General features: G+C 35.6%; 1 protein-coding gene across 6 annotated transcripts; it reads left to right on the top strand.

Annotated features, from left to right (window-relative positions):
- The first annotated feature begins 3,093 nt into the window (after window positions 1-3,093).
- On the top strand, window positions 3,094-8,151 carry LOC113289307 (GATA zinc finger domain-containing protein 11-like). 6 transcript variants are annotated; one of them, XM_026538536.1, is made up of 11 exons: window positions 3,094-3,321; window positions 4,656-4,737; window positions 4,921-4,969; window positions 5,287-5,529; window positions 5,858-6,028; window positions 6,113-6,235; window positions 6,320-6,403; window positions 6,824-6,913; window positions 7,037-7,095; window positions 7,422-7,575; window positions 7,663-8,151. In XM_026538536.1, exons 4-11 carry the CDS (start codon window positions 5,308-5,310, stop codon window positions 7,768-7,770), a joined length of 1,011 nt encoding a protein of 336 aa, XP_026394321.1. In that variant the 5' UTR covers window positions 3,094-3,321; window positions 4,656-4,737; window positions 4,921-4,969; window positions 5,287-5,307; the 3' UTR covers window positions 7,771-8,151. The 6 variants fall into 6 exon arrangements, with proteins under 6 accessions (XP_026394321.1, XP_026394323.1, XP_026394319.1 ...); XM_026538538.1 differs by lacking the exon at window positions 4,656-4,737; XM_026538534.1 differs by lacking the exon at window positions 4,921-4,969.
- The last annotated feature ends 3,101 nt before the right edge of the window (window positions 8,152-11,252 follow it).

Here is an 11,252-nt window from a genome sequence, read left to right as displayed (position 1 = left end):
TTTTCAATTACCCCGTAGATTAAAGTAAGAGCAAGGTTTACGGTGGAATCTGAGCTATTCCAAATAAGGGTGAGAATTTGGGATCCAATTCTATTTGCATCTCTAAGTCTAGTGATAAACGACTTAGAGATGCAAATAATGTTGCTCACTCGCTGGATAAACATGGTATAGTTGGCGTTTCAGCTAAAAAATTGGCAAACAATATTCCGGTCTGGATAACACAATGTATCCATAGGGATAACGGTGTGTAATCTTTTTAATTCAATATATTTCCTTTCGTATCAAAAAATAAAATAAAATATGGGATCCAATTTACATAATCTGATCTGGCCCATCCTTTTTTCCACGGGTGAGTTTCCTACCTGTACATCAACAAAAGGGATCTTGATGCAAGTGTAATTTGGAGGATCCATCGGATTTTGGATTGGAAGTGGTTGTTGTCCTAAAAAACGTTGGACAAACGTTGGACACCCGCTCTCGTTACATAAAGGTTCTTCATAATATTTTGTGTAAAATATGGGGATAATGTACTATTTATTTTTATATATAATCTACTATGTATTTATCTCTTCAACATTTACCTTATCAAACTTTAAAGGGCCAAAACTCGAGAGACATCCAGAAAGCAGGTAATAACTGCACTTTGCACTTTTGAATATTGATTTGTGGTGTTATTATTGTGGTTATGAATTTTAGTATTCGTGGATTTAGTATTTTGTTGTTGGTCGGGTTAATTTTCTGTTACTTCTTGAGAATTCAAGTTAGTTTTGTTGGTATTGTATCTCTATTTAAAATATAAATTACAAAATAAATGCATTGGATCATCCATACCCAACCTCTTCATTCACGTTTTCATCAGATGCAAATATGTTGGTGTTGGATTGGATACGGATACCAAACTTAAAATTTGTTTTGTATTTGACTGGATGGGGATGGTGAGAAAAACGGTACACTCTGGACCATACTCGCCCTTAATTCCAAGTGCGGAACATCAAATCTAATGGTTTCAGAGGAGAGTTTTAGCGCCGCTTCGCGATCAGAATTTGAACAAGCACGTCCATCATTGTCTTTATAGTTTACAAGTTGATGACATCACACCTTGGTAACCGGACGATGATGGAGGTGCTCGTTCGAATTTTGAAATATGCAGTACATGATTATTATTATTTTCGCTTTCTAAATAGAGCAATTCCACGTTTTTTCCAAATCATGTTTCAAGGTATTTTGAAAGGGAGCTTCAAATCCAAGTGAAAGCGGTTATCCAGTTCACATACATTATCAATCGGAAAAACGTTGAATCTAGCCAGAAAACGTCACATGACACTTACCACATAACCATAATTGTTGATTTGTGTTAACGTTAATCCAACTGACACTCAATGCAAATCCGATTGACGTTTACCACATAATCGATGATCTGTTGTATATCCAACGAGAGAAAAAGTGAATTCAAGTGACACTCAATATCAATTTAATAGACACTCAACACAAAGTTCGAGAAATGTCATTCCAACAATGCTCAGTACTATTTTGCTGGGCGTTTTGGAGAGCAGTGCTGTCTCGCGCAGCTGCGCGGGACTGCTTAATAAGCAAACAGCTTATTTACCGTAGGATTGTTTGCCTCATCGTTGGATTAGATTCATTTTTATTTTTTCTTTAAATTACAACAGGCATAGTTAGCGTATTAAACTCTAGGTCCCTTTGATATTTGTTTATTTCATCATGCATCCTTTCACATTATTTTTATGACGACGTTACTGATGTTTCTCTTAGAGTAGAGAAACCTCCAAGAGTAGAAATCAACTCAATGATTGAGTGAATCTTTTATATTTCCAGTTCAAATTTTAGTTTGGATGAATGAGTTTGTATCTGATTTCATCAATCCAATCTCAAGATTTGATTTTATTATTTACCATTTTCGTTGATTATCTTGTTTTTTACTGTAACAAATATTTGTGGGTTTCTCTTAAGTTGTATCTATCGATATGTATTTAGTTGAGATTACATCTTGTGGGGATTTTTAGTGAGTGGTGCTTTTTATTTGATGGATTTTAAAGTTTCTTCATTTAATTAAGGTTATTATCAAATTTGCATCAGAAGACCAAAAGTTATGTTCCTGATGTTGAACTAGATCATGATTAATTCCAACCGAAATCTCTTGGAAATTTTTCGTTGCTTTAAATTATTATAAAAAGATGTGGAGCCTGAATTGTTTAGTTGTACCATTTTTATATATCTCCTTTGTTTGTACCAAAAATAGATATAAACAGTTGCAACCTTGAGTTGAATTTAGTATGAACATTTTTTAGATCTTCATCTTTTGATTGTACCAGAGATGGATGTAACCAGTTGAAAACTTGAGTTCAATTGCATTCAAAAAGAGTGTTTTCTGATCACTTCTAATCCATTATCACATACCTCGTGATTCAAAATTACAGGATTTTTTTCCAGTTAAGTTCATTTTTCTTTTACATGAACAAACAAGATAATCATAAAGGGATTGTTTTTATATCATTTTGTAAGTGAAGGGGCCTCTTTCTAATATCCAAACTCGGCCAACTGTATTTTATATAAAAAATGAAAATGAATCTAATTTAACGGTGGGGTAAATAATCCTATGATAAATAAATTGCTTGTTTTTTTTTGAGCAGTCCCGCGCAGCTGCGTGGGATAGCACTGCTCTTCGCCATTAGATGACATGAAGGAGAGAGAAAAAGAAAACGGAATAAGAAAAATGAACTAGGTCTGTACTCCCATGACCTATTCCGATGGGCAAGATGACTTTGAAACTTGGTAAAATAATCACGAGGTACACACATGTCGTAGTCAAAATACAAAACTAGAATCCAACTTGTCAATAGGAATTCGAAACCATAGCCAATATGGATGGAGCTTAAATTTGTAGCTTCGTGTTTAGACTTTAATTCGTCGCAAAGACTGAATTTTGAAATCAGTCCAGAAACGGAGTTATTATTGGAAGGATATATCGGCTGTTAATGGGTATTTAGCCGTTTCAGTAAAATAAGGCAGTAAATAAAAGACAGATGGCATTCCATCGGGTGGAATATCGGGTCTACCTAAGGAAAGATGAACCAATTCTATCTCTCTGTAAGTATATATAAGACCTCTCTCTGTACTATATTCTCCACCGTCACTCTCTTTTCATGAGATAACCCAGAAGGTGAGGAAGAAGATAACCTAGAAGGTGAGGAAGAAGATAACCTAGAAGGTGAAGAGAAAGGATCCGAAGAGCATACAAACTGTGTGGTCCCGAGAGATCAAAACCCCCTTTTCTTCCCTGCCAATATTCGGCTATTTCAGGTGAAAACCAAATCTAGGGTTTGTTCTTGATTTTTTCCTCTGCTTTCCCGTTTCTTTAGGTTTTGTTACCATTCATGCTGCATCATTGAAGCTTGATGACGATGATGATGAGAATGTTTGTTTGAGACTGGAAGGAGATTTTTTAATACCTAGTTGTGAAACCATCATATTTGGGTCTAAAAGTGAAGACGGATTTAGAATCAAACAGTTGTAGCGTAGTTTCCGGAGAAAATTTGCATGATATAAGATGAGAAAATTAACTTTATGCAACAGTAACCAGTATTGAAATTGTAATTTTCATTTTAGATCTGAACAAAAAGAGGCTAAAAGTTGGATGGATTTCTTTTTGGAAGTGTTGACATTGTTAGGCTCTTCATGTTATAAGATCCATGGAAAGTACAATTAAAAATGCTTTTTGTAGTTATTTTTTCTCTTTTGTATCATGTAAATTTTCTCCGAGTACGATGCAAATACTTAGATCCAGAAATCATGATGTTTTTATGAAGTGTTGTGAGAATATGGTGGATAATTTTATTTACATAAAACATGATCTAGTATGTTCTTCGTAGTATGTGGTTCATCTTCATCGTAAATCATTATGTATTACTATTGTACTGTTATTCTAGCATTACCATCGTCAAATGTGAATAAAGAAGGTTAGGTAGTTGGAATGTTTAAGAAATGGATAAAAAGGTGTTCTTTTTTGTGTTGATATCGGTTGTATACATCATGTGTGGTGACTAAGTGGTCCAAAAACTTAACCGTTTTAGATCTTTTAGTTATCTCATAATAAAGGTATATTATTTGCCTTAAAATATTTCAAGGTATAGAATGGTGTAGGTGATTTAAGGTAAAGATGAAATACATGGTGCGGAGAACATCCTGCATTATGCTCGATAATGCTTTTTGAGCATGTAGGTGTATATAGTATCCCTCCTTGTCAGTAAAGTGTTACTAGTTTGAGAATGAACTTTTTGATCAAATGCTTGTTTCCTGCCAATCCCTTTCTTTTGAATATGTAGTTTGTGATTCTAAGTTCTTATACAAATCTTTTGTTTGCATCTTTGCTCCATTTTAGTCTGGGACAAGCTGAAATCCAAGGCATCTATTGGTTGGGATATGTGTATGACCTACCTTAATTATGGCTTGAGAGGCAGTTGTCATATCATGAGTTTGCATTTTCTGTATAAATTGTGGTTGCTGACTCTTTGGATATAGTATATGTTGATTTTCAAAAGACTAGATCTGCAGATGTCTTTGTTTTCCTCTCTGCAAACAGATTCCAACTTTGTGTGATGTAGTACAATAAGATGATGGTTATCCTGGTTGTGCAGGTAGTTATTGGTGCAAAAGTTGTAAACTGATGGTATCTGTAAGTTTTGAGTTCTGGAACACGTACTCGTGTGTTCTTACTAGGTAACACAATCATATCCATCAGAATTTCGCCGTGTATGATGCAAGTGTTTGAATAGCTGTATAAAGTCATCAGAATATAGCCTTCTTGTATGAGCAATTGTTGTAACTGATTTGCTAGATCAATCATAACAGACCATGTCTTGCCTTTAATTAGTAACTGTCAATTTTTTTTTATCTGAACAGGGTTCCCATCTCTCTCTGATGACAGTGGCCAAGATGCTACTGTAGTTGGGTGGGTGACATAGGAGAGCAAACCTCTTGGAACATTTACTGCCCTCCCTCCCCTTATATTGATTGCATGGATGTATATTTACAAGGAAACTATAAAAAGATAGAAAACTAGAAAAGCATAACTTTCACTCAACAGGGTCAGGTTATAACGATTGTATTTGATATGCTAATCAGCTGAGTATTTGATATGCTAATCAGCTGAATTGTGTTGAATGGATTTTCTGTGTTACTCTGTCTACATCTTTGTTACTAGATTTCTATATTTTGAATTTCAGTTCCAATGTGACTATGCTGACAAATAATGGTTGTCACATGCAGTGCTAGCAATATTCCTTGGTGATGTCAGAAGCTTCACTTGCTGAACCGAAATCTGCTGAATATTACATTTCTGAAGTTCAACGTATTTTCCGCCAAAATGATTGTAGCCATGTTTCGGTGGTTGAAGAACTTGGTGCATTTTTTTCCGACAGCTTTAGGCCTGGTCTTTCACACATCTCTTTGAAAAATTTGAAGACATGTCTCAAGCAAGGTGTCACTGACCTAAGCAAGGAAGTTGATCAGGTAATTTTCACTCTTTATTGGCCTAAAATTCTTCCATGATGACACAAAACAGAAATGTTATCCAAATCTTAGAAATGTTAGAGTTTGACTCTTAGAAATGGACTTGATTGTTGACCTGCCATTGTGCTTTTTTCTTGATGGTTATCCAAATCTTTGACGAGGTACGTGTTGTGGGTTTTTTTTGTATTAGAAATCCATTCAAATGCACACAGGTGTACGCACCCACAACAAAGACTCACACAAATAAACAAAGGGTGTCCTTTAAACAATTTGATTGTGAAGAATATAGATAGTTAAGTTCTGGTGATTAATCGTTTTCTGAATGCAGATGGTGGAGCCTGTTTTAGGTATGCACAAGATAACATCGTCCTTAAAAGACAAGGAACGTGGGGTTGTCAGCTCACTTCCATCTAAGAAGCAAAAATCATCCTCTTCTTCCACTCCAATAAGTACGCCTACATGTAGTGATTCCTCCATTGGCCCCCAATCTTCTACGCAGGTTCGCACTTTTTACCTTTGCTCTGATTTAGCACCCATTGAGTGTGAATTTGCTGTGATTGCTTATCTTCTTTTCTGGTAGCAGGGATCAGGTTCAGACACAGTTGTGTCCGATGAAAGTGGCCGCAAGGGTGGGAAGGGAAAAAGATGTAGTAATTGCAGCTCACCAACGACACCTCAATGGAGAGTTGGACCCAGTGGGGCTAAGGTGGTCAGCCAAACCCTTTTGTCACTTTCAATGCCCCAGTTGGCAGTTTGATTTGTATCATCTGAGAAGGTTTAATTGTTTCAGACTTTGTGTAACGCTTGTGGGATCAGATACAAAAAACAGAAAGCTGCGTCAGATGCCAAAGGTGCTGAGGAAGACACAGAATCTGTAAGCTCATATACCCAGCTTTATGTCTGTTGCAGCATTTGTTTGGAAGAGTTGCATTATGTGGAGAGAAAGCATGTTAATTTCCAAAAAAGATAAAAAAATAATGGGTTACAAGTAACAGTAAAAATGCAACCACCCAATTGAAATTTTTCCCATGGTATTCTTGACGTGTTAGTGGTTTTTCCTCAAGTTTGTAAGAAGTTTCTGTGTGTGTGTGTGTGTGTGTGCTTTGAAAGATCAGAAGTTTATTACTCCTTGGCAGGAATAAAACAACGGTAACAACCTGTTGGATTAATCTGCCACAGAAGTAGAACTTGCCTAATTCATATTTGCTCTTTGGGGGTTCATCTATGTCGTCCATCTCTGGAGCTATACTGTATATTAAACTACTCATGGCCTTGGGCCTTACATGTTTCCCAGGTGAATGATTATTTACTTACTCTTCTGGAGGATGGTGGAATGCAAGCTAAGGCAGCCTTGTATAAACATAATGATGAATTAGCTAAACAGGTAAAAAAAAATTTATCTTGAGCAGTTCGTTGTGAAGATTATGTTATGGTCCTTATGGATCCTTGCGATACTTTAGAGTAAGAGCTGTAGCCTACCTGAAGTTAAGTGTTTCTCTTTTTTCAGCTAGAACACATGGAGCAGAAGCTCGAAGAAGTTCTTGATATTGTAGTGTCCAAGTGCAGGTTCGTTAATGTATACCAGAATAAAAATAGAGATTTTCCGGGGATTTGTTGTAATTCTTGTCAGTTAGTAACTTTCTAGTTGAATGATTTTGGCAATGCTAATGAGAACTTTCATTTTTCTAATAAACATGTGTCTATCCATTTGCCTTAGTTAGCCTGAACTTAGAATTAGTAAACATCATTTGTGTGACAAGAACAACATAATGAGCTTTCCAGTTTGGTACTAATTTGTTGCACGGCAGAACTTCATTTGTGAAATCTGCCCCATTGCTCTTGTGTTGTTTTGATTACAAATACTAATATTTTATATTCAATTGAATTTGCAGACAAATGAACATTGTCGAGAAGCAACAGCTTCGGAATCTGATTCAGACTCTGTCCCCAAAAAATCTAGATCGAGTTGTACAAATTATCAAACGTAGAAAGCTACCAAAAGGTGGACAATCGTTTTACGAGCTGAACATTGATCTGGATAAGGAGGTAACATATGAAAAGGACAGAATGAGTACTCACTAGGTCATTTTCTTGCCGCTATATGTTAACTGGTTGTGTGGTTTGTTTATGAAGGATAATGGAACACTTTGGAGATTGTACTATTACGTGCGAGCAGCTGAAAATGCTAAACGGCTTTCACTAGCGGAACTGCAGCAAGGAAAGGTCGTGGTGATAAACTAAGATGACGATGGAAGTAAGTGAAGTATTTTGAGTCACTTAGTGTGTGGGTCGCTTTCTAACTTGTCCGGTGTCCAACATAGATTAGCCGAAATAGGGGGAATTCAAGAGTCAATAGTCAATGCCCAAAATTTTGGTCGATTGGGTAAAAAGCAATTTCAGGTAATTTTGTATATTTGGCTCCTGACGGTGAAAGATGCAATTGCCCAATATTTTGTTTTCATTGGGTACGAGCAGTCCAGTGGAGTGCTATTTGCCCAATCTTTTGTTCAATTGGGTATATGCCAATACGAGGTAACTTTTAATGTTGGGCTCTTGACAGGGTAGGTAAAATTGTAAATGGAAAATAAATAAATACACGTGCTGGATCTTTGTTTCCTTTGATGTCTCTGACTGCCTTTTTAAGGTCCATTACGTTTCCCCTACCTAACCCACCCATGGTTGTTCCCGTTGGCCACTTGGGCCAATTTTTTTTTCTAATAAACAAGAAACCTTCTCATTAATGGAAATGTTACGATGAATTTAGGATCGATAATAAGAGAATATAAAGTAACATGAACATAACGTAAAAGTACAATACCGAGACATCCGGTCAGAGATGAAAAAGATTACCAGAGCAATAGTAAAACCGAGAAATCCGGCCAGAGAAAGAAAAGGATTACCGGAACAAGACAAATATAAGTATAAATAAGATCTGATTAAATCGGAGGAAGAATGATCTCGGAAGTAAATCCTAACTATTTAGTTTGTTTTTCTTCTTTAGAAAGATATGCTCTCAAACCAGGAGTGATTTGCTCAAATATTTTGTAACTAGTGATGGAGCTTCCGCCGTCAAAGAAATCAGCGATGAAGATGAAGATTTCGTCGTTGGAGAGCATCACTATCGATCTTAGAACCCAACCCAATAGCCAAGAACCGGCATTAAAGCAAAAATAAACCTCAAAAGAGTATATAAAACCACCATAATGGTGTAGATAAGTAGAAAAAATAATGAAAATTAAGCTAAAACTACTGACTAATCTAGAAAACAAGAAATAGTTAAGAAATCTGCAGAGAAGGGTTGTTCTTGATGGTTTTGTTGAAGAAAGAGAAGTGAGAGAGAGGAGAGAGAAAGTTGAGTTAAGAAAAATGAATCGCAGTAGTATTATTAGGTCGACTTTATTCGTTTCTAAGGGTTTTCTTTCTTATTTTTTTTTTCTTTTTTTTTTTATTTTCTCTTCACAAGAATTAGAGATTGTATTTTTCTTTTTGTTTCCCTGCCCGTAAATCACGATGGTATATTAACGGTACGTCACATGCATATAACATGGACAAGCGATCACATGGACAAGTGATCCTATTTTATTATGTTTCCATAATTTGTCAATTTTCCCAAGTTTTAGTTTTACGTTTTAGTTTTGCCTAATTCAGAATAACCCTAATGCTCTAAGTAATGATTTTTATTCCATTGTCAAATGATTGTTGGTTAGGGGCTGGATTAGGGTTTCGATCTTCTATATATGAACCCATTTATGTCTAATTAATTCAATTAAGAATTGTAATCAGAATGAATGTTGCTTTATTTTTACCTTCATCACCTCAATCATCATCAATAAAGCTAGCTTTTCCTGTTTATTATGATGGTGAGTGACGGAGATTAAGGAATGATTTGAGTCTTTGAACAATCATAAGAAGTAGGTTTGTTTTGGAATCCAAGCCGACATCACAAACAAGAAGTTTGAAGCGAATTGGTGAGAATTTTGGCTGAGAAGTCAGTCACGGAAATGGATGTTGCCATTTATCCATATTATCCATAGGCAATGAGCGCTGAAGATTTCAGATCTTCCTGCGAGATTACAGTGGAGACGACGATGTACTGTCATTGATTATTATGGTTGAATGGATAAATGTAAATAAATTATGTTTAAGGTTATGAAAGATCGGTTGTGTATGAATTCAAGTTTGCGAGGAAAGAAATGAGCAAGAAAAAAGACTCAACAAAGTTCTTCCTATCACACTAGTTTGCAAGATGCTTGTAAACTATTCGAGAAAATGCCCGAGTGACTGTTATTTACAAATCCAGGTTCACTTACCAACAACTGACGGAACCAATTCTGCTCTAGCTTTATGCAAGCTGCGCGTCATGGTTTTTGTGGGGGGATTGTCCAATGCTTCAAATATGTTTTTGAAGTGAGATGGAGAAAGAACTTAAGTAAGAATTGGGTTCGGATTTGGAGGAAAATTTGGTCGGAAAAACAACCATTTGAAGTTCTCACGTGACAAGAAAATTAATTAGTCAAGTGGATATCTTAGTAAAAAATCAATTTGGTCAAGTGAAAATTAATTAGGCCAAGTGAATCATGATTGTTGTATAACTGTTACATCATAATTGTTAGATGTTAGGCCCATATCGGATATATTTGTAAATTCGTGTAAATTATTTGACAAAATGAATTCAAATGTAAGAAATAACAGTCAATGTGGGCTAATGTGATTGATTTTTATGAAAGGGAGAGCAAAAAGCGATCTGAGGAGAGAAAAAATCGTTGTTGACTTGTTAACTCAGTCGAATCTTGTTGTGAGTAATCAAATTTTCTTTTTTTTTCGGACTGAAAATATCCCTATCCTAACCTGATGTGTTAACTCAACTAATCTAATTTGAACAGATCGATATCAAAGTTATGGCTGAGTTACCGACTTATTTGATTGATTAGTCTGGGAATTGAAGCGACTGCAATTTAGATACAAAGAAAATTTGATAGGGAAGTACCCAATGATTTCTGTTGGGAATTTAGAGAATACCTATGATAATAACGAGGTTTCAAATGTGCAAAGAACTGGGACTTGCGGTTGAGCGATTACTATGATCTGATTGTACTATTAATTTACATTCTATGTTGTGGGCGGAGTAATCAAATTAACCCCGCCAGAGTACTTTTGCATCTGCAATTCATATTGGTGATCTATTTTTTATTAATAAATCATAAAGTTGTTTTTGCTTTGATTTTTTATTTTATTTTGACGGGGTTGTTTTGCTAAGGAATTGACGGATCACGGATGAATTAATGAATGTAATATCTCAAACAGATGTTATAAGTGTTTTCTTGTCCTCAATTTAATGGTGCACTAGTATTTGAAACAAAGGAATTTCTTCACCAACTAATAAAACAATTGTAGTTAGTACTGCTTTTACACAATCCAAGATTGATTACCATTTACAACTTGAAAGAAATCCAAATATAGATTCCCGATTTGCTTACGCGTAATGGATTGAGTAGTGGTTATGATGTTCTACTGCTTCTGAAGGAAGGAGGAGGAGTAAGTTTGTCGTGATTTTGGTCCTAAAATTTTGTCAAAAAAATTTGGTTAACAAATAGGTTAAGGTTGGTGAGCATGGGAAGAAAGCGTGTGTTATTAAGGATATTCTGGTCTGAGTCGATATTTTTTATTTGAATCGATGGAATTAGCGAGTCAACAATGATTTTCGCTCTCCTCAAATCACTTTT

This window comes from Papaver somniferum, chromosome 6 (genome assembly GCF_003573695.1).
Source record: "Papaver somniferum cultivar HN1 chromosome 6, ASM357369v1, whole genome shotgun sequence".
Taxonomy (NCBI): domain Eukaryota; kingdom Viridiplantae; phylum Streptophyta; class Magnoliopsida; order Ranunculales; family Papaveraceae; genus Papaver; species Papaver somniferum.
Note: the sequence above shows the minus strand (reverse complement) of the source record. Positions and strands in the feature narration are given on the sequence as shown.

Excerpts from the sequence above, each read along its gene's own strand:
- LOC113289307 (XM_026538538.1), top strand. The coding sequence starts at position 5,308 with ATGTCAGAAGCTTCACTTGCTGAACCGAAATCTGCTGAATATTACATT. Across the intron at positions 6,029-6,112 it reads GCCCCCAATCTTCTACGCAG|GGATCAGGTTCAGACACAGT; the intron begins GTTCGCACTTTT and ends TTCTGGTAGCAG. Across the intron at positions 6,914-7,036 it reads ATGATGAATTAGCTAAACAG|CTAGAACACATGGAGCAGAA; the intron begins GTAAAAAAAAAT and ends CTCTTTTTTCAG.